The 23,096-nt window shown below is 41.9% G+C and overlaps 1 protein-coding gene across 1 annotated transcript in view; it reads right to left on the bottom strand.

Annotated features, from left to right (window-relative positions):
* LOC122112870 (phospholipid-transporting ATPase IB) overlaps positions 1–23,096 on the bottom strand; it is a 421,079-nt gene that overhangs the window by 26,995 nt on the left and 370,988 nt on the right. Inside the window, exon 33 of the mRNA XM_042685833.1 lies at positions 6,625–6,713. Within this exon, the coding sequence (XP_042541767.1) occupies positions 6,625–6,713 (89 nt within the window). The remainder of the gene's footprint in view (positions 1–6,624; positions 6,714–23,096) is intronic.

Genomic DNA, 23,096 nt, shown 5'->3' with positions numbered 1-23,096 from the left:
CATTTTGTGCCAATTGTGAGGCTTGAATTCAGTTTGGGCACTGTCCCTAGCTTTTTTTGCTCAAGGCTAACATTCTACCACTTGAGCCAACTCCCAACTACTGGCTGGTTTTTGGTAGTTACTTGGAGATAAGAGTCTCATGGACTTTCCTATCCAGACTGGTTTCAAATCTGGATCCTCAGATCCACCCTCCTGAATAGCTAGGATTACAGGTAGGCCCAGCTGTCCAGATCTTCTTGAACAGTAGAAGAGCTCCCTGTTCCCTTTTTCCTGGTAAATCTAATAAGAAAGCCTTACAATGTTCAAATAATTGGCTGCTTCTCAGGGTCTTTTGGAATTGAGTCTAAACTCTTGCATGTTGAATCAATTACCACTTTGTACCTCATAAATATGTACAAGTGGGTGCCAATTAAAAAGAAAGATGGCAGCCAGGCACCCATGGTTCACACCTGTAATCCTAGCAATCAGAGGGCTGAGCCAGCCTAGAAAGACAGATGAGACTCTATCTTCAATTAACAGGCAAAAAAGCCTAAAATGGAACTGTGGCTCAAGTGATAGAGCACCATCTTTGAGTGGAAAGCTGAGTGGAAACATGAGGCTCTGAGTTCAAGTTCTAGTACTAGAACACACACATACACAGACATACACATGAACACGAACAACCAAGTATGCTGCATGGGAGGGAAAATGGTATCCTAGCAATATTCTGAGGATGTGGGCTGTCTTTGGAATCTCATTTCCCTCATTCACCTTCCTCTTTCAAGGCCAGAAAGCCTATGTAGATAAAGTCAAGTCATCCAGCACTCCATGTTAATCTGTACTGGAGCGTTAGCGCTGAGACATGGTATGTGTGCCTGTCATCCTTCCCCACAAAGTAAACAAGAGGAAAACCACACAGGTTTTCACACATCATACCTTAATTACTTTAAACACTATCCACAGACTTCATCCATAATGATAATATCCCACAGTTCAAAGCAGAGACTGTGGAATCTTTCATTTAAACAATAAATGGGGGAAAAAAGGCTAACAGTTTTGTTGGAAAAGAGACCATCAAAAAGAATGTTCAAATATAAAGAGGATGTCCAAATGGATGCTGTCCAATATTACTGAACATAGTGGGCTCTAAACTTTAACTTTTTTTTTTTGTAGGCCATGGGACCTGAACTCTGGGCCCTTACCTCTTCAGCTCAAGGCTAGTGCTCTACCACTTGAGCCACAGTGCCACTTCCAGCTTTTTCTGCTTATGTGGTGATGAGGAATCTAACCCAGGGCCTCATGCATGCAAGGCAAGCACTCTACCACAGAGCCACCTTCCTAGCCCTAACCTTTTAAAAAAATCACTAGCTTAAAGATCTATACTGATAATAAACCAATTGAGTAATATGTCTCATTCTATTCAAAATCACCCAAATATACAGGAACCAGGGGAATGTGTCTAGTCTGAAGGGGTTTCAATCCATCCTCTTCTTCCCCTTTTCCTGCACAGGATGATCAACCTCTAGATTGATCTGTAATGTTATCTTCAGGGCCAAGCAGAGACAGAGGTCACTAAGAAGGAGGCTTGAAGTAGGAAGGCTGAACCACTAGTCCCAAAACACTGGCAATCTGTAGCTTAGCCAAGAAAAGTTTGTCAGTTGGTACATTGATATTGCCAGTTTTTACTCAGCCAATAAATAACCTTAGAGGTCAATGGTCTCTCTATGAGACACCTCTATACTTTCAAAGGTGCAAATGTACTCATGTCCAAGAGTTATCAGAGCAATTTGATAGCATTTCCAAATTGGCTGGCTCTTGTGAGTTAACCTGAGAAACTCTGTGGTTATAGAGTCCTGGCCTGCCACTTTGGGAAGAATTCAGCTCCTTTTTCTGCACAAAACACTTGATTAGAAAGAAAGTCAGCATTTTCAAACCCTTTTTTCAAGCAGCTTTACCTAAAAAGCCTGAGAAAAATGAATCTAAACATCTCTTCTGTCAGCTGAGTACTGGTGACTCATACCTGTAATCATAGCTACTCAGGAGGCTGAAGACTGAGGTTCAAAGCCAGGCCCAGCAGAAAAGTCTGTGAAACTCTTATCTCAAATTAACCAGAAAAAAAAAAAAAAACAAAACCAGAAATGGAGCTGTGGCTCAAGCAGTAGTGTTAGCCTTGGGAGAAAAGACTAAGGGGCAGCAACCAAGCCCTGAGTTCAAGCCCAATACCCACACAAGAACAAACAAGTAAAAAGTGTTTCTTTTGTGAGATTTTCATAAGTGCATAGAACATACTTGGATCATTTTAATCCCTTTCCTCCCAAACCCTTTCTCTTCCCAAGTTGGCCCCTCTACTTCTATGTCTTCTTTTTTTTTATTATTATTATTTATTTATTTTTGTCAAGGTTATGTACAGAGGGATTACAGTTATATAAGTAAGGTAATAAGTACATTTCTTGGGGCTGGGAAGGTGGCTCAGTGGTAGAGTGCTTGCCTTGCATGCCTGAGGCCGTGGGGTCGATTCCTCAGCAACTCATAAGCAACAAGAAAAAAGCTGGAAGTGGTGCTGTGGCTCAAGTGGTAGAGCACTAGCCTTGAGCTGAAGAGCTGAGGGACAGCACCCAGGCCCAGAGTTCAGGCCCCACGACCGGACCCCCCCCCCCCCCAAAAAAAGTACATTTCTTGTTGAACTTGTTACCCACTCCCTCATTTTTCCATGTCTTCTTAAGGATTTTTGAATAAATAATCTAACTTTTCCCATCTTTTTGCCTCAGAATTCCTTTTACACACCAGGATAGCAAGTCCAAAGGAAATGTTATATTCTATCCATGGATGAAAATGGAAACATAATATGTTTCCAGAGAGAAATTAGTTTGGTTAGAAACGTGAAAAAAAAAAATCAAAGACCATTTGTCTAGAGAAATTGCTTATTGCTTATTGTCACTTAACTGCCTATCTGGGATTAAACAAGGGAAATGATATCATTCCAGAATTAGGGGGCTTGGTATAAAGACAGGAGATACACAGTTTGATTAAAGAAAACTGGATCTTCTGTGCTCAGTGGCCTTGAGTTTTATATTAATAGTGTGTGTGTGTGTGTGTGTGCACACACATGCACATGTACATGAATGCATAAGCACACGTGCATGCTGGTGCTGGGGCTTGAATTCAGGGCCTGTGCAGTATCCCTGAGCTTCTTTGCTCAAGGCTAGAACTCTACCACTTGAGCCACAGCTCCAGTTCTGGCATTTCGGTGGTTACCTGGAGATAAAAGTCTCTAGACTTTTCTATTCAGGTTGGTTTTATACCACATTCCTCAAATCTCAGCCTCCTAAGTAGCTAGGATTTCAGACATGAGCCACTGGCACTTGGGTATTTTTGTTTGATAGAGCAGTACCAACAAATTTCTACTAGTTGAGAATCTATAAATGCCAGCTTACCTAAGCATGCTGTCACATGTAGACATATTAGACAAGTATAAACCAAAGAATGTTAAAATAGTTCTGGATAATTTATACTTCTTGCTTCTAGTAAGACTACTCATTAGCCAGGGATCACTTATAATAAATTACCTTCATATAAGATAGGGTACTTTAGTCCTTCATAGAAATTTTAGTGAGCAGAATAATAGAGCAGGCTTTTTTAATGGTGCTCCAAATCAACTGACTTAAGACAGTCTAATAACAAATTTTCATCCAGAAAGTTGACAGACTTTATGGAAAAAGTGACTGAATTACCTCATTTAGTTTTTCTTTTCTTACTCTTTTAGCAGCCCAGGTTCTAAAATGGAAGCGAGAAACTGGGCAAAGAGAGAGGGGGAAAATGCCAAAAGATGAAGCATTTCGTAGATGCTCCTTGAAATCTACTTGAAAAGGCAGGCCTGCCCTAAGTTGGAATTCAAAAGCTTTCCCAAAAGAGGACACAAGATGAACGTGGTAGTGCATGCCTTCAATCCCAGCATTTGGGAGAGAGAAGTTAAGGCATTAGGACTAAGAGTTCCAGGCCAGTTTGAACTAATATGTAAGACCCTTTGAACCTTGTCTCAAAAAAAAAAAAGTTTGCAACTACTTAAAGATAATTAAAAAATGCAATCTTCAAAAACAACAGCAACAACAACAACAACAACAACAGCACACACACACACACACACACACACACACACACACACACACACACATAAACAAGATATCACAGGTAAGACAGCATAGTCTCACCAGAGTTCACAATATACTTCCTTTTCTTGGGAAGAGGCTGCTGAATTTGTTGTCAGGACAAAGAATTTCAGACTTGGGGTCTAACAAGAGACGGACTATGGATCTCATGGTGAGAGGTGCAATCCCTAAGTAAATTCACAAACTCTTCTTTGTTGGAGAGGGGTGACTGAAGTTTAGAAGGTTAGTTAAATAGATATGACTACTTGGGATATGCTTTGAGCACAGACTTCAGAGGGATGCTCCCCTAAATAAAATATGACAAACAAAATACATCTCAGGAAGTGCTTCTGAAAGCCAGTAAGACTCCTGGCTCAGCCCAAAGCTGAGATGTTACTCTTGGGAAAAGTTGTGTCTGAGCCACCCAGCCGTGGCAGAGGCTCTCCCTGCTGCGCTGGAGTAACCTTGCTCTCTCCCAGATTCTGTGCAAGGCCCTGGGGCCCGGCTTCAGCCCAGCTGGCAAGCTCCTTGGAAAGGAAGTGACTTTTTTATTCTTTCCATATGTTAAAGCTGGAAGCAGTGTCATCTGATTTCTCCTTGTTAAAATGTAAATGGTGCTAATTTTATAGAGCCCCTCCTACAAACGGGTCCTAAATAAAATCTTGTTGGAGGGAATAATTTGCTTCATAGTGATAGGGACCTCGGATTTGGAACATACTTGGAAAAGATTCAGAGAAACAAACACAGAGCTTGCCTAAGCTACTAACATCTTTAAGCCTCTTTTTTCTGTGTGTGTGCCAGTATTGGGGCATGATCCCTTAGCTTTTTTGCTCAAGGTTGGTCCTCTACCACTTTAGCCACATTTCATTTTCAAGTTTTTTGCTGGCTAATTGAGAATAAGAGTGTCATAGACGTTTTCTGCCTGGGCTGGCTTTGAACTGTGATTCTCATACCTCAGCCTCCCCTTTTTTGGTGCCAGTTCTGCTGTCCCCAAGCTTTTCTTTCTTTTTATCTTTTTTATTTCTCAAAGCTACCACTTGAGGCACAGCTCCACTTCTAGCCTTTTGGTGATTAATTGGAGTCTTCATGGACTTTCCTGTCTGGGCTAGTTTTGAACCATGATTCTCAGATCTCAGCCTCATAAGTAGCTAGGGTGTGAGCCACTAGCTCTCTGACTCCAATATTTTCTTTGAAATGAAAGAAAGATAATGTTTGTGAAAATCTCAGTTGGCAAAAGTAGTCTCAAAAATAAAAATGTTTTCATGACATTAATTGAGGAGAGCTGAATTGAGTTGGTCTGAAATGAGTTTATCAGTATGTTTCTATTTCTTAATTAGAAAAAGCCATTGGTAGTGGCTAAATTCATGCTGTATTTACCTAAAACAAACTGCTCTTTGCAAAACTGGAGCAGTTCAGCTAGGAAATAAACAGATCATACCCCAATTAGGCTTACTGGTTCAAAGAGCAAATAATAAAAATGAATATTTGCTTACAGTGCATCAATTAGATTGAGAACATATCTTTCCTGGCTATAGTCTATCCTTCCTTTCCAAGTGTTTCTATCCTGTCATTTATAAAACATAGCTTTAGCAGATAAACGAAATTATGGGGAAATGCAAGTACTTAAGTAGTTAAAATTACTTAATTTTTAGTAATAGTGGAAAACTTTAGTGAGCATAAGAAAAATAAACATAAAAGATATGCTATAAAAGTCTCTCCCCATCCCTTGTTCTCTGTGTGCGTTATCATTAATTGTCAAGAGAATGCCAAAATGAAGACTTTTTTTCAGAAGACATTCTTAACTGTCAGGTAAGAATAATTCTCATGATGTGGGAAGAACAGGGAGGTAAAAATGAAATCTAATGTCTTTTTCTGGAAGGTTTGGATTAAAGTCACAATTCTCTATCTCGGGGCGCTGAAATAATTGATGCTGCCCAAAGTAAAACCAAACTAGAAGTCTTAATTCTGGGGAAAGTTGGCAGCTACCTGTAGGAGAAATTGGGTCCACTCAACCTAAAAACCAGTATCTCCTTAATTTTGAGTAATCTCTTCTTTTTTATTCCTGATTATAATTAAAATTTACATTATCTTGATACTTTGTGCTTGAACTCAGGGCTTGGATGCTATCCCTTAGCTTTTTTGCTCAGGGCTGGCATTCCACCATTTGATCCATACTTCTACTTCTGGCTTTTTTGCTGGTTAATTAGAGATAAGAGTCTCAAGGACTTCCCTGCCCAGGCTGGCTTTTGAACTTTGATCCTCAGTTCTCAGTCTCCTGAGTAGTTAGTATTATAAGCATGAGCCACTGTCTATATTTTCAAGATGAAGTAAGGTTTAAAAATATAAGCAAAACAAGAACAAATGTTTCTTTGAAAAGTGGCAGGAGACTGATTCTTCAGAACTCTCATAGCTCTTGGTACCCTTCGGTGAAACTCTTGTGAGGATAAATTGTAAGAATGGATGAGAAAGACCTTGGGTTACTGCTTCATTTTCCACTTACGCTCTCCATGCCACATCTTCCAACAGACATGCAGTAGGAACCAGAAATAATCCCAACCAGAAGTGTGCAGAGCTCAGGACCATAGTTGCCTGAAAGAAACAGAAATCACAAATGGATGAATAGGTTATTATTATTATTATTTTTTTGGGTGTGTGTGTGCGTGTGTGTGTGTGTGTGTGTGTGTGTGTGTGTGTGTAGGGCTTGAATTCAAGGGTTTGAACTCAGGGCCTCTTTCCCATCTGCCCTTTTCACTCAAGAATAGATAGCACCCTACTATTTGAGCCACAGCTCTACTTCCAGCATTTTGGTGGTTAATTGGAGATAAAGAATGTCACAATTTTCCTTCCCATGCTGTGTGTGAACATCAATCCTCATTGCTCAGCTTTCCAAGATCTGTCCCTGCAGGATACAGAGTTCAATGGGATTTCCTTGTTCCTGGCAGGCTGAATCTGGATGGTTTGGGAGGGGGTTTTGCAGAAGACAATGAACTATGGGGCTAAACTTAAAAATTAGGTGATGGAGAAGCTTTGAACAAAAGCAGAGGAAAGGAGGAAAGTTCTCAGAACAGAAATGGAGGCTGGAGAGTAGATTCTTTCAATTCTGGTTTTAAGTCAAGATTAAGAGCATGAAGCTGGCCGGCCATCAACAAGCTGACCTAAAGGGTGTCTATCTAGGAAAGGGATCAGTTAAAGTGACCTGGATTTTCTTTTTTGGAGTCCTCATTCATTTGACTTTAGAGCTAGATATATTTTCGTGTCTGTCATGGCACTGGACGCTGTCCCTGAGCTTTTTTTTACTCAAGGCTGCTGTTCTACTACTTGAGCCACACCTCCACTTCTGGTTTTTCAGTGGTTAATTGGAGATAGGAGTCCCAGAGACTTTCCTGCCTTAGCTGGAATCTTGATTCTTAGATCTCACCTCCTGAGCAGCTAGGATTACAGGTGTGAGCCACCAGTGCCTGGTTATAAATATGTTTTGACTAGAAGTCATTACACAGAGTGGTGAGATTTGCAGAAGAAGGGAGAACAGAGTGGCGGGGTGCTATGAGCATTAGTTACTCTCATAGATACAGGAGGGGTTGAGAATCAGATCCTAGAGTACCTGTCTTAAAGCTGCCTAAGGAGAGCTGGGTTCACCCTCACCAAGCTGGCACCTATGCATCAGCTCATTATTTTGATTTCTATCTTCTGTTCAAGCCAGAGAGCCACAGGTGCTGTAGGTCTGGTTGCTTCTGTCTCCTAGGCCTCCATCTGAGGTGTGTCCTCACAGCATGCCCTGTTCCAATCCTGGCCACCCAGCTAAGCTCTTTACAGCTGCAACCCATCACAAAGTCCTGCTTGTGGCTCTTGGGTGTGTGTCTGGAACTTGAACTCAGTGCCTAGGCACTGTCACTTGACCCACAGCTCCCTTTCTGGCTTTTTACTGGTTAACTGGAGATAAGAGTTTCGTGGACTTTCCTTCTTGGGCTGGCTTATGAACCATGATCCTCAAGATCTCAGCCTCCTGAGTAGCTAGGATTACAGACATGAGCCACCATTGCCTTGTGGTTCTTGATATTTATGATAATTAAACTAAGTTGCGCTTGAGACAGGGCATGGTTACGCAGGATGTGGTATGGGAAAACAAGATAGGGAATATACTCTGGGATGAGGGACTCTAATTTCCTAGGTAAAAGATGGGGGTGGTTTAAAACCGGCTCTGGTGGCTTAAAATTACAATTTGTATATTCTCATCTTTCAGAAACAACACATAACGAAAGCAATGCTCAGCCAGGCACCAATGGCTCATGCCTGTAATCCTAGCAAATCAGGAGGCGGAGATCTTGAGGAATCTGAGGTTTATGGTTTGAAGTCAGCCCAGGTAAGGAAGTCCATGAGATTTATCTCCAATTAACCACCAGAAAACCAGAAGTGGAGCTGAGGTTTAAAGTGGTAGAGTGTTAGCCTTGAGCAAAAAGCTCAAGGACAGTGCCCAGGCTCTGAGTTCAAGCCCCTTGACCAACAACAGTAAAAATCAGAGAGAAAGCAATGTTCATTGAGAATCCACAGGTAAATTTTCTCTCTCCTGCAAGGGGGCAGCTGTCAGGTGGACAAGACTTTACCGGCTGTGATTCCTCTCCAGGGGTGAGGTTGTGGCTTCAAAAACATGCTTCCTGGGGTGGAGGAAGGCTGCATATCTGTGCATATTGTGTGATTATAAGCACTTCTAACAAGTGTTATTTCCATGTTGTTATCTTAGTGTTTATACGAAAAGTCCAGGTTGGCACTGTGTGGATATAGAAAAACTATCTGCCAACCTCCTGAAAAAAAAAAGATGATCCCTGATCACTAGGAATATTAGGTTCAACATGAAACTACGAAATTTAGGACAGGATGCTGGGTGCTGCTGGCTCACTCCTATGATTCTAGTCACTCAGGAGGCTCAGAGCTGAGGATCAAGTTTTGAAATCAGTCCAGGTAGAAAGTCTGTGAGATTGTTATCTCCAGTTAACCAGCAAACAGCTGGAAGTAGAAGTGTGGCTTATCTGTGCCAGTCTTGAGCAAATAAGCTAAGAGAATGAGTAAGGAAGATTGCCCTGGCCCTGGGGTTCAAGCTCTAGTATTGGTGCCAGAAAGAAAAAGAAAAAGGAAAATGGTCAGACAGTGATAGGGCAGAAGAACATGTCTATATGCCATCACCTGACCTGATATGAATGCTGGAAGGTCATTTTTTTTTTTCAAAACATCTCATGGGCTATTTGAGCCATGTCACCACTTCCTGCTTTTAGCTGCCTAATTGGAGATAAGATTCTCACAGACTTTTCTGCTTGGGCTGGCTTCAAATCACAATCCTCAGATTTCAGCCTCCTGAGGAGCTAAAATTACAGGCATGAGCCACAGCACCTGGCTCCCTGAATGAGTTTTGACAAGGAATTGAGGTGGGTGCTGGTGCCTCAGGCCTGTAATCCTAGCTATTTAGGAGGTGAGATCTGAGGATTGAGAGTCCAAGTCAGCCTGAGCTGAATAGTTCCTAAGACTCCATCTCCAAAACAACCAGTAAAAATCAGGGCTGGAGGTATGGTTTAAGTGGTAGAGTACAGGCTGATCAAGCAAGGAAAGAATGTGCTAGACCCTAAGTTCAAGCTCAAGTATTGCCAGAGAGAGGGGGGGAAGGAAAAAGGGGGAGAAGGGAGAGACAGAAAGAGAGAGAGAGAGAGAGAGAGACAGAGACAGAGACAGAGAGGGAGGGAGGAAGGGAGAGAGATTGTAATTGTTCAGGAACAATATTAATTGTTGAAAGGCTGTGTCTTAGCACAGGAAGAGGAGGGACATTTCAAGCACAAATTGTGTTCCAGAATTGTGGTTGAGGCTAAGGAGTGAATGAGGTCTCCTTCATCACACAGAGTTGAACTACATAGAATAACCTCATCTGCTTATCTCATCCTTATCAAAGCATGCAAAGGGATTTCAGAGCTAGAGACCACCAGACTTTCCTACAGACAGAGGCCACAGCTGAAAACAGACAATAATCATCTCTATGGTGTTAGAGACATCTCCCACCTGGAGAGCTAAGCTGGTCATGCAGGTGGCCTAATAGGAACCATGTGGGAAGGCTAATCTTCCTAACCTCCCCTTTTCTCCTCTAAATGAACATAAAAACACTTAATTTATGTGACATAGACAAACAGAAACATATCCTAAATATGAGGTATTTCATCTCACAGAAAAGCCTCTCTCAACTTCTTTGAGCCTTTCGAATCCCTTTAACAAGGTAATAGGAGCTAGGTAGTGTGACACATAGCTGTAATTTCAGCCCTTCAGGAGGCTGAGGTAAGGAGGATCTGAATTCAAGGCTTTTGGGCTGCATAGGGAGACCTCGTCTCAAGCAACAGAAACAAAAATCTGGCTGTGCTGGCAGTACCATCAAACTGCGTGATAAACCAATAAAATGTTTTCCTGGATCTTTAATCTCATCCTGAAGATCTAAGAAAAAGGTTATATTATAGTAAAGCCAAGAACATCTTCAGAATATGGTTTGAATAATCTAACTATTCTTCCCCCCGCCCCCGTACTCCCCGCCCCTCCGCCCCCCCCCCCCCGCCCCCCCCCCACACACACACACTGCCTCTAGATTCTTCTTGGTACTAGGCTTCAAATCAAGGCCTCTTGCTCTTGCTTGGCTTTTTTTTTTTTTCCCCCCCACTTACGGCTGGTGCTCTATTACTTGAGCCACAGCTCTACTTCCAGATTTTTTTTGCTGGTTAATTGGAGATGAGCATCTCATGAATTCATTTCCTGGGATGGCTTTGAATTTTGATCCTCATATCTTAGCCTCCTGAGTAGCTAGGATTACAGGTGTGAGCACCAAGGCCTAACAATTAACTATCCCTTTTGAGACTCAGTGGCACAGGAGACCCAAATTCTGGCCTGTGTCCTCTCTCCTCTCCTGTTGGAGGGATTTTCATGGGAAGGTTCAATGACAGTAGAATTCAGTCAGGAATATATACCTGCAATTGAAAATAGGTTGAATATTAGGTTATCCATAGGGCCAACTAGGCCTTCATCGACTGTGGAAGGAGGAGGTAGGCATGCTGGGCTAGACATGGAAAGGCCTCAAATTGACCACAATTATATTACGTCCTTCCTGAGATGCAGGTTTCTCTTGGTCTCTACTGTGAACCATGAATTTCTTAGTCTCCATGGCTGAGCTCAGAGCGAGGGTTTTGAATTCCCATGGTCCTGCACCTCTGTGTCTTTGACTACAATTTTTATACAGGCCTGTTAACCCCACAGTGCCTCAATTTCTCTCCCTGAAATCAAGATAGCACTGTGGCCTACTTCCCAGGGCCATCATATCTACTATCTGTTTAGATGTTTATACTCTTCAGGCATTCCATTTCATCAGACCCCGAAGAAGTCCTAGGGATCAACGTTCAAAACGAAAGCCCATACTGCTTCCTTCTCTCTGATTCTGCCTTGTTCTCCCTCCTCCAGAACATCTGCATGAAGCCTTGTGCTAATCTTGAGGCTGGGCTGCCTGTAAAATGACTTAGCTGGAGCAAATGAGCTCAGTAGCTGGCGCATGGTACCAGGCGTCTGAGGCCCTGCCAGCTGGCCATCGTCCACCCCTCAGCAGCCTGCCCAGAACAGAATAATCCATAGACCCCCTTCAAGAGATATTTTCTCCAATGTTTTCTTTAGATCTGACAACTGCAACTGAAATTTAGCAGCAGCTCTGTGCTCCCTTGGGATCTCTTCTGCATATTCTCTGTCTCTGCCTCTGCCTCTAATTCTCTCTCTCTCCTTCTGATTTTCTCTCTGCCTCTGCCTCTCTCTGTCTCTCTGTCTCTCTCTCTCTCTATATATATATGCATTGCTGTTTTTAACAACTTCTTTCACACTATAGTTTAAGTTTCTTTTTTGTTTGGTTGATCTTTTGTTTGTTCTTATGCCACTACTGTGGCTGCATTTAGGGCCTTGCCCTCTAGCATAGCTTTTCCCCTCAAGTCTAGTGCTCTATCAGTTGAACCACAGCTCCACTTTTGGCATTTTTTTGGTAGCTAAGGTTACATAGACTTTTCTGCCTGGGCAGGCTTTGAACTGTACTTCTCAGATCTCAGCTTCCTGAGTAGCTAGGATTACAGGTGTGAGCCACCAGTTCCTTGTTGGAGCTATATTTTAAAAGTGAAGGAAATTATAGGAATGCAAGTGGTGCAGAGGAGGAGAGGACAGGAGTATGTACCTATAAATATGGGGTGAAAGGCCAGAGGGAGTTTGCAAGCCTGTGGCAGCAATGAGGGAAACAGGAGGAAGAAAAAATGCTAAGATTTGGAAAATAACAAGAGGATTGGTGAAGGGTAACCCTATGTAAGGGGAAAGGGGGAGGCATTGAGAGTCAAGTCAGAAGAAACAGCTATGAATTTCAAGGGCCAATTGTGTGTGTGCATGTGTGCGTGTGTGCGTGTGTGCGTGTGTGTGTGTGTGTGTGTGTGTGTGTGTGTGTGTGTGTGTATGTTGCACCTGGGGCTTGAACTCAGGGCCTGGGCACTGTCCCTGAGCTTTTATGCTCAAGGCTAGTGTTCTACCACTTGAGCCACAGCTCCACTTCCCAGCTTTTTTTATTTTTGGTGATGAGTTGGAGAGAAGAATCTCATAGACTTTCCTGCTCAAGCTGTCTTTGAATTGCAATCCTCAGATCTCAGCCTCCTGAGTAGCTAGGACTACAGGTGTGAGCCAGCAGTGCCTGGCTTCAGTTTTTTGTTTTGTTTTGCTTTGCTTTGTCAGTTGTGGGGCTTGAACTTTTTTTGATCAAGGCTAGCACTCTACCACTTTAAGCCACAGCTCCACTTTCTGTTTTTGAGTGGAAAATTAGAGATAAGCTTCTCATGATCCTTTTCTGCTCAGATGGCTTCAAACTGCAATCCTCAGATCTCAGCCTCCTGAGTAGCTAGGATTATAGGAATGAGCCACTGGTGCCCAGCTATGGGCCAGTTTTTAGCTCAGAGAACTGTCCTTATCCTCCTTCTGGAAAGAAATCTGTGGACTCCTGTATCTGAGTCCTATGTCTAAAGTTTAGATATTTGTTAGAACATATACTATAGATTCTGACTAAATAATGCCACAAAGCATTAGTAGATAAAGCCGTGAAGGTTTCTAGGTGTTGAAGAAGCTGTTGAAGGTTTCAAAAGTGGTTTCCATTGGTAGGAAGAAGGTACAACCATCTGCTCAGACCAAACAACAAACAAATCACAAACCTTTCAAACATTTGCTTGGGAAATAGGAAGTGAGATATATAAGACCATGACAGGTCATGAATAGATGATTGCGTTCAGGATCTAAATTCTTTGTCTTTCCATGAAAATTCCAAACAGCCCCCCCCCCACAGTTAAATGATAGAATTGGAAGGGAATGATAGGCAACCAAAAAGAGAAAGAGAAGCAAGGAAAAGAATTAGGCATACTGAAGTGACTGACTCTGGAGCTCCATTGGGAAAAGAAGATGAAGACTGGGAGAATTGATGAGAGAATGTTCACAGGCTGTAAGGTGGATGATGGATGATGACGACAAGGAGCTCAGTCTCAGTGGGAACGAGAGCCTGAAGAAACACAAGCATAGGGATTGCTGTGAGCGGAGAGGGAAATCAGCTGCAAGAGCCTGGAGAAGACAGATTTCAAAGATCAGGTTCGAAGTGGTGCATTGCCATAGGTGGGAGGTGGTTTCAGAGAAGGGACTTCCTAGGAGCTAAGGAGACTAGGGATTATGAAGACCTGAAATAAAGGAATTAATCATATAAGTTAAAAAGTTTCCAGTGATATGGCAACTGTCTGAAAGGAGAATGAGAAATCAATCAGTGCGGTTCTCTTATAAGGAGAAGTCTTGGATAGCAATTCAGGAAGAAATCTGTGGATTCCTACATTCTAGTACTATGTCTGAAGTAAGAGATATGCTAGAACATAAACCGAAGATGTTGACTAAACAATGCTACTAAAATTAAAAAAAAAAAATGAAGAAACAACCAGATAAGTGGCTTGGATAATTTAAAAGAAAGACATTCTAGCCAGGCTCATGCCTGTAATCCTAGCTACTCAGGAGGCTGAGATCTGAGGATCGTGGCTCAAAGCCAGCCCAGGCAGGAAAGTCTATGAGATATTATCTCCAATAAACCACTCAGAAAACTGGAAGTAGTACTGTGGTTCAAATGGTAGAGGGCTAGCCTTGAGTTGAAGAGCTCAGGGACAGTGCCCAGGCCCAGAGTTCAAGCCCCATGACCAAGAAAGAAAGAAAGAAAGAAAAAGAAAGAAAGAAAGAAAGAAGAAAGAAAGAAAGAAAGAAAAGAAAGAAAGAAAGAAAGAAAGAAAGAAAGAAAGAAAGAAAGAAAGAAAGAAAGAAAGAGAAAGAAAGAAAGAAAGAAAAAAAGTAAGAAAGAAGGAAGGAAAGAAGGAAGAAAGACATTTTAGACCACAAAGAGAAAGGGTTCTATAGAGAGGAAAAATTGTACTGGCAGGGAGAGGGAGGCTCAAAATAGGCAAGAAGATCAAATTAGTAAAAGATGGAGTAATTCAATAAAGGCAAGCAAAGGAAAACAGAAACCAGGAGTGCTTTGTCTGTGGAGCATGTTGAAGATGCTGTCACCGTCAGTACTCAAGACTTCTCTGCAATCATCAAGAAATGTACAGACTTTCCTAGCTCCATGAACAATCTGACTTTGGATCCAAGTTTGTCTCCCTGTGCTTATTGTTTCAAGTTGTAAGAGCAGCTTGGCTCTGAAGCTGCTAGGTGACCTGACATGGAAACAGGCAATCCAGTCCTGTCCTGTTTATACCTTTGCTCCTGTTACTACAACCATAATTCAGGCAAAACATACAAGCATGTATGTTTAGGCGTGAAAGTTAACACCACAGATCGTAATATGAAATACTATGTGTGCAATGGGGCTAATTTACAGTTACTGTGGGATCCATAACTTTGCAATTTCCTGGCTTTGGTCTGTAGTTTTTCAGACTCAACATATTATTAACTTTTTCTTTAAACCAGCTATCTGTCTTCTGGGTAATATTCCCCATTGAATTCTCTTGCATATTTCTAAGCAGAATATCAGGTTGTAAAAGTTTGTTCACTTCCTCTGATCTCCCTCAGTCCATCTGTATATTTTACATCTAAATCTCCTGGGGCTTCACCTTTTTTGGCTCTGTAAATTTAATTAATGTACTTTTGACTTTCTTTACCAGGTCATTCTGGAAAATATACATAAAACAGATCCACATTTTTCCCCCATCAAACCCTAATGGAAATGCCTTAGCTACACATTTCCCTTTGCAATCTACTTCAATTTATCTTTCCCATATATCTTCATTTCAAAAAAATTTTGGTGCCACTATTAAGGCTTGCACTCAGGGGCTAGGCACCGTCTCTGAGCTTTTTCACTCAAGGCTGGTGCTCTACCATTTGAGCCACAGCTCCACCTCTGCCTTTTTGGTGGTTAATTGGAGAGAAGTATCTCATGGACTTTCCTGTTGAGGTTTGCTCTGAGCCTGGATCCTTTAATCTCAGCCTACTGAGTAGCTAGGCCATTTCAAAACTTTCAAGTGATTCTTCTGTACAAAGCCTTCTGCTTATGACATCTCATTTTAAAATTGGGTGAGTATGTCAATAATACTCAACACTGTATATTCTTCATGAAATCATCTGTACTTTTCCTATATCTTTGTTTCCCTTTGAGAAGTGTGTGTGTGTGTGTGTGTGTGTGTGTGTGTGTGTGTGTGTGTGTGTGTGTGTGTTTGTGCACATGTGCTTTACAGACCTGTCTTCTGTTTATCACTTTTGGAACATGTTTTCAGAGAAAGTGAAGCAAAATATAACAATTATTATTTTTCCTGTAGTTTTTCAAATATAAAACCACTGAGGTTATTTTGAGTTGCTGCTCAGAAAGATAAGGGAAAAAAAACCTCTTAGCTGGTTAAGGAATGAATCCTACTAATGCACTTGAGATTTTGATTTGTAGAATATTTATTGCAAAGATATAGGGTGTGTGTGTGTGTGTGTGTGTGTGTGTGTGTGTGCATGTGTGCGTGCGCACCCACCTGCCCAAACTGGGGTTAGAACTCAGACTTTGTGTTCTCTCTTGGATTTTTCACTCAAGGCTAGGGATCTACCACTTGAGCCCCACCTTCACTTTTGGCTTTTTTTCTGGTTAATTGGAGGAACGAGTCTCACATTTTTCTGTCTGTTCTGACTCTGAACCATTATCCTCATATGTCAGCCTCCTGAGTAGATAGGATTATAGGCATGAACTACTGGCATTGAGTTGGTTGGTTTTTCTCATGGCTTTACTTGCTTATTTACTATAACATTTTGCCAATTATCGACAATTTTATGACTGTTATCATTTCTCATTAAAAACAGTTACTTTGTTTTCCTGATGAACAACTTGATTTTTCCTTAGCAGAAACATTTCTATATTTTCCCTGGGGAGAAAAGACATATACACTATATTCTTGGAAAAATAGTCACCCCATACCAACTCCACTCTAAAGCAGTCACAGAGGAACATACATCTTTGTCATTTTTCCTACTAAATACTCCCTGTGCTATGAATATATTGGCAATAGAACCAATGGAAGAACAAAACTGAAAAAAAGATGTTGTGAATTCAATACCTCTTGGAATCTTTATTTAAATACTTGGGCTTATTTCTAAATTTATTTTAGATGACCATGACCAGGCATGAAAATTCTCATCATCTCAACTCTTTTCTCTGTGACTTGATTGTTACCTATCAGCATGTATTAAAATATGCTGACCAATATATTTGGGTTGCTATAGGAAGCATAAAACTTAGCTTTACTAAGCTGACAGAATGAAATATAGCTGTCAGGTCCTGGCATATAGCTTAGTAGTTAGAACTCTTGCTTATTAGCACGTGCAAGGCCCAGGGTTTGAGCCGTAATACATCACACACACACACACACACACACACACACACACACACACACACACACACACACACACACACACACACACACACACACACACACACACACAGAAAATAGGAAGATATCTTTGGCTAACTACCCAATGAGTACTTCTATGGTGTGCAAGTGAGTCACTGAGCAGACACACAACTGCCCCACCCTTCATTGTTCCAGGCTGCAGACCCCTGCTAGTCTTGGGCAGTGGGACAGGAGTTTAAAGGTAGCTAAAATGACCACTAAAACAGCCAGACAAAGAGAATCCAGGTCAACACACTGTTGGTGGGAATGCAAATTAGCACAACCACTATGGAAATCAGTATGGAGATTCCTCAAAAATCTTAAATATAGAACAACCCTACAGTCCAGCAGTACTGCTGGGCATTTAACCAAAAGATTGCAAGACAGGATGCTGTACAAGACACTTGTACGCCATGTTCATTGCAAGCACTATTCACAATAGGTAAGTTATAGAAACTTCCCAGATACTCTACAACAGACAAATGGATCAAGAAAATATCGCATCTACATACAATGGGAGTCACCAGGGAGAACAAAATTATGTCATTTGCAGGGTAATGGGTAGATCTGGAAAATATCAAACTGAATTAAGACCAGAAAGAAAAAAGATACACATTTTCTCTCATATGTGGATCTTAGAAGCAAAATAAAACCTCCCGTGTAAACATTCCAGGGGCACATATATAACTTGACTGAAGATACTACGTGCAGAAGTGAAACTCCTTGGATTAAACACTTTGAACAATTAACGGATAGTTTTAAAAAAATATGAGGAAGCTGAAACGTGTTTTGAATGATGAGGCATTAAGGAGAAGGTGATGATTAATGGAAAAGTGGACAAATATAGTCTCATATATATGTATATATATATATATATATATTTACAGGAATGAAAATTTAATGTGACTGGTGAAGAAGGGGTGGGGAAGGAGAGGAGGAATGATGGAAGGGGTGACTGACTCTGATAAGATACACATAAATGGGTAAATTGAACAACTACTTGTGGATAAAAGAGAGAGCGACAGACAGAGAAAGACAGAGACACTCCTGGTCAAAGAGGACTGACCAGGAAGAAAGAGCCCTGTGACAAATCGGGGATTTTGTCCAGAGGAGGAGGAAGCCTTCAATGCTCTACAGACTGTCCATGGAATCAGGAGAGAGTTTTGCTGTGGTGCTGACATACTAACTAAGATCCTCTATCTAACTACTTCATAAATTAACATTCAAATAAAAATTCGTGGGCCTGGAATTCTTTTTTCCCTTTCTTCATCTTTGCTTGACTTGAATATGATACGTTACTGTTTTCTCTCAATTAAAGAACCTTAGGAAAACGTTAGCTTTGGGTCCTGATTTGCAGGCCCACTGAGGTTTATTTCCTCGAGCTCTTCAATGTAGGTTCAGCAGGGCCTGTTTGTGTCTCTACAATGAATTACTTCCGCAGATGCTGGGGGCCCATGGCTTCCCCTGAATCCTTTCTTTATAATCCCTAACATCTGTTCTATGTCCAGTACTGACCAGCATGGGAACCAGCCAGGGCTGGCTCTTAGATGAGTAAATGTGCCTGCTCACAGGGCGTCAGCTGGGCCTGTGTTTTCAGCTGAACATGCCTGACATAAGCATGGCTCCAGCATAAACCACTTATGACACAGAGGAAACACCTGCTTAGAACACACCCTAACAAAATGTGAGCTTTTTGTTGTTTTGGTGAGATTAGGGATTGAGAGTAGCAGTTCAGATTCCAGAAGTTGTGGTATCTGTTGGCAAAATCCAAATTTCTAGGGCTGATAGTAACTTGTATTTTTCCCATCTTTGGATTGGGCACCACCAATGGGAGGCTGGGTGGAGTCCTATTCATTGCTGGTGATGGAGAATTTTACAATATCCATTGCTTTGACTGCTACTAAATGTCCCATTACCTTATTGGGATTCAAGCCTAATACTTGTTAATGGGTTCACTAGAAACATTGAAGGGGAAAACTTTTCTACAGAGGCTAACCATGCATGTAATTTCTACGTGGTCTACTTTGTTAGGGCTATAAATCTAAAAAGGAAGTTGAGGCCCAGGTCACAGCAGTTGGTAAAAATACACTATTTTTGTTTGGGGTCTCAAGTCAGAATCAAGTAAGGCTTCCTTCTTGGGTGGCTTTCTGGCAGTTAGGTATTAAGTTCAGCCTCTGCTCATGGCACTATTTTGAGCTGGTTAGTCAGAAGTAACCACTCTCTGACAGGCCTGCAGTGTGCTATAATCAGGCCAGATACCTGAGCCCTCAGGAGCCACAGGATCCTGGCAATAAATCCCCCTGGCAATCTCACTTGATCTTCAGGACAGGAGTCACAGGATGTAATTTGGCTGCCAGACTTCCTGAAGGAATGCTTGTCATTGAACCTGCTTGTTGGATAAGCCCAGTGGCAAGCACTGATTCCCCACCAACTCAGCTTGTATATGGGTCTGTCCCAGGACCTTTGAGCTACTTTAGACTGGGCCTGTGTGCGGCACTTTAGTGGGGTCACCCCATACCTTTGAGAAAGTAAATGCACAACTCTCCCAGTTCACTGACTGCAGCTTGCAGGAGAGGCCTGCATCTGTGTACTGAGTACACATCTCAGCCAGGCATCCAAAATGATTTTAAAAAACTGAATGAACATGGTAAATGCCATATGCTTGTACAATTTCTACCACCCTTATCCTGAGTTTTGCTCAAAGAATTTAGGTGGACATATCTACGCTCAAGTAGACAAAAAAAAAGGACCTGTGTTACTTATTTATTCTTGTGCTGGTACTGTGGCTTGAACTCAGGGCAAGGGCATGCTCCTTAGCTTTATTACTCAAGACTCTACCACTTGAGTTATACCTCTACTTCCAGCTTTTTGGTGATTATTAGAAATAAGAATCTCATGGGCTTTTCTGTTCAGGCTGGCTTCAAACTGTGATCTCAGATCTCAGCCTCCTGAGTACACAGGATTACAAGTATGAGCCACTGGTGCCTGGCTATGAGACTGTGTTTTCAACCACGGTGCCATGCTGCTTGTCAGGTAACCTATGACACATTACAGCCAAGACCACTAGTAAAAAACAGGAAGGAAATCTCTGTGACAGCTAAGCCAGGCAGAAAAACTGGGATGGGAAACCCAGCCACTCTCGTCACGGAATCTGGTATCAGCAGAAGGAGAACCTGAGGAAATGGAAGTGGGGAGTAGAAGTTCATGCACAGCTCAACAGTTGTATCCTGGGAATAGGAAGCCTAAATCAGAAGATGCAAAGTGAAATTGGGGGACCATTAACTGTGGTTCTTTTCAGGTCTAAAGCCCATGACTGACTTCAGTAAGCTTTGAGCAATCAAAACACCCAAGACAAATCCCATAAGCATACCTAATTGAATAATCCAGATTCTGTTTGCTTGGGGTTTTGAAGCATCAAAACAGTTCCTTTAAACGCTTACTTTGGCTCCCCTGCAGTTTTAATTAAAGCCTCCAAAGGCTCTCAAGCACACTAAAATGAGGTGGAAAGAAAACCTGTAGCCTTTGACGCCAAGGACCCCAAGGTGCAAATATTCTGGGTTTGATACTTCACTTGAACAGGCCCAGCTGATGCTCTGTCAATCCCAAAGGGAAATTTTTCTGTTTATTTTCCTTTGCAGGGAGGGGACAGCAATTACCCAAGTGATGAAAAGGTTTCTTTCTTGTGGGAAGTTGCAACAAAACACAGGGACTCCTCCCACAGAAAGCTCCCTGGCATTCTGCTTACATCAATTCCAAAAGGTTGGAGTCAGTGTGCATTTCCAGGGACCACACCAGAAGACTATTCCTTTTCATTCCTCACTGACATCTACATTCAGTACAACATCTGCTGGACCAGTGGAACCAATTTACTTTAGTAAACTGTTTCCTGCTGTAGGAGGGGGCTCAAGTCATGTCAGGACCACTCCTATAGGAAAGTGATTATAGGCCCTGACACCACCCTTTCTCAGATGCCACTCTGGACTCTGTGTGTGTGTGTGTGTGTGTGTGTGTGTGTGTGTGTATGATGCCACTCTGGACTCTGTGTGTGTGTGTGTGTGTGTGTGTGTGTGTGTGTGCATGCGCACGCCAGTACTGGAGCTTTTTTTGCTCCGGGTTAGTGCTTTACCACTTGAGCCACAGCCTGACTTCCAGTCTTTATTTTGTGGTTAATTGGAGATAGGAATCTGATATAGTCTCCTCCCTGGGTGGTTTTGAACCATGATCCTCTTATCTCAAACTCCAGAGTAGCTAGAGTTACAGGTGTGAGCCATCAGCACCTGGTAACTTGAAGTAATTTTAAACTAATTACTGTACAGATGCTACAACCATCTGATAGAGTAGACAAATTCAGCCAGTTATTGTAGGAAGGTTAGAACAGTAATAGTTTTTGTTTGTTTGTTTTTGTGCTAGTAGTGGGGGCTTGAGCTCAGGGTTCACACTCTTGCTTAGCTTTTATAGTCAAGGCTGGCACTTTACCACTTGAGTTACAGCTCCACATCTGGGTTCTTGGTGGTTAATTGGAGATAAGACTGTCACAGAATTTACTCCCCAGGCTGGCTTTGAGCCAAGATCCTCATAGCTCAACCTCCTGAATAACTAGGATTATAGGTGTGCACATGAAATATCACTTTTTAAGATCAGAACTTAAAAAAATTATTTTACTGAAAAGATTGGCTTTCAAAATTATGTAAAGTTCTCACACCAATAGTCCTTAAAATGTTTAAAGCACTGATTTAAATCAATTTAGAGGGGGTGGACTATACAGGGGCATGAAAAGTAAGGACAGAGGACTGAGAAATTTCTAGTGATACTAATTTAACACAGAAATTAACTGAATAAATGATCTTACGTGTCTTCAGTGACTAATAATGTAAGTTTTCATAAGCTGAAAGGATCCTAGCATCAGTTATCCCAAAGGAACATTTTTATATATACACATATATAAAATATATATACATATATATATTTTGTGTGTGTGTGTGTGTGTGTGTGTGTGTGTGTGTGTGTGTGTGTGCTAGTCTTGGGGCTTGAACTCAGGGCCTGGGCCCTGTCTGTCCCTGAGCTTCTTTGCTCAAGACTAGCATCTACTACTTGAGCGCAGCTCCACTTTCAGATTTTTTTGTAGTTAATTGGACTTTCCTGCCTGAGCTGGCTTTGAACAGTGATCCTTGGATCTCAGCCTCCTGAGTAGGTAGGATCACAAGCATGAACCACTGGCGCCCTGTGATATGCATGCATGTCAGCTGACTCTTTCCTCCCCCTCCCAGCATCCCTTAGGCCCTAGGCATGTTCTCTGGGGAGCCCATGAATGGGTAAGAAGCCCTCCTTCAGCCACTTTCCCTTTGATGGGGACAAAGCAGATGTCTAAAGACCTTACTCTGGGATTTAAAACCCTACCATTTCCATTCAGAGGAAAAAAAAAATCAAGGATGTTTATTTTTTCAAACCTCATGAATATTAAAAAGCATTGTAATGCAAGCCAAAACCTAAGAAAAATGAATGGAGTTGTACCCAGTGTGGGTGTTCTTCTTTCAAAGCTGTCTCTATATAAAATGTTTGAAGCAAAAGAAGATGAATGGTATAAACATAAAGCTAAATCAAGCACATTTTTGGAGAGGAGAAATCACATAAAGTCCCATCCAGGCTTTCCCCCTACCCCAGGGAGGAAGGAAGAAAGCATGAGAAAGACCAGCATTGACTTTTCTTCCCCCTTCTACCCCCTCTCCCTTTCCTTCCTTCCTTTTTTATGTGTATAAGTATTGGGGCATGAACTCAGGACCTCGTGCTGTCCCTCAGTCTTTTCACTCAAAGCTAACGTTCTTCTAACTGCTTGAGTCACACCTCCACTTTCAGTGGTTATGCTTTTGTTTTTGCTTTTGGTGGGTAAGTGCAGATATTTGTCTCATGAACCTTCCTGCCTACACTGGCTTTGAACCATGATCCTCAGATCTTAGCTTCCTGAGGAGCTAGAATTACAGGTATGAGACACAGGTGCCCTGCATTG

The sequence above is a fragment of the Dipodomys spectabilis genome, unplaced genomic scaffold (genome assembly GCF_019054845.1).
Source record: "Dipodomys spectabilis isolate Male_0828 unplaced genomic scaffold, ASM1905484v1 ptg000095l, whole genome shotgun sequence".
In the NCBI taxonomy this organism is placed as follows: domain Eukaryota; kingdom Metazoa; phylum Chordata; class Mammalia; order Rodentia; family Heteromyidae; genus Dipodomys; species Dipodomys spectabilis.
Note: the sequence above shows the minus strand (reverse complement) of the source record. Positions and strands in the feature narration are given on the sequence as shown.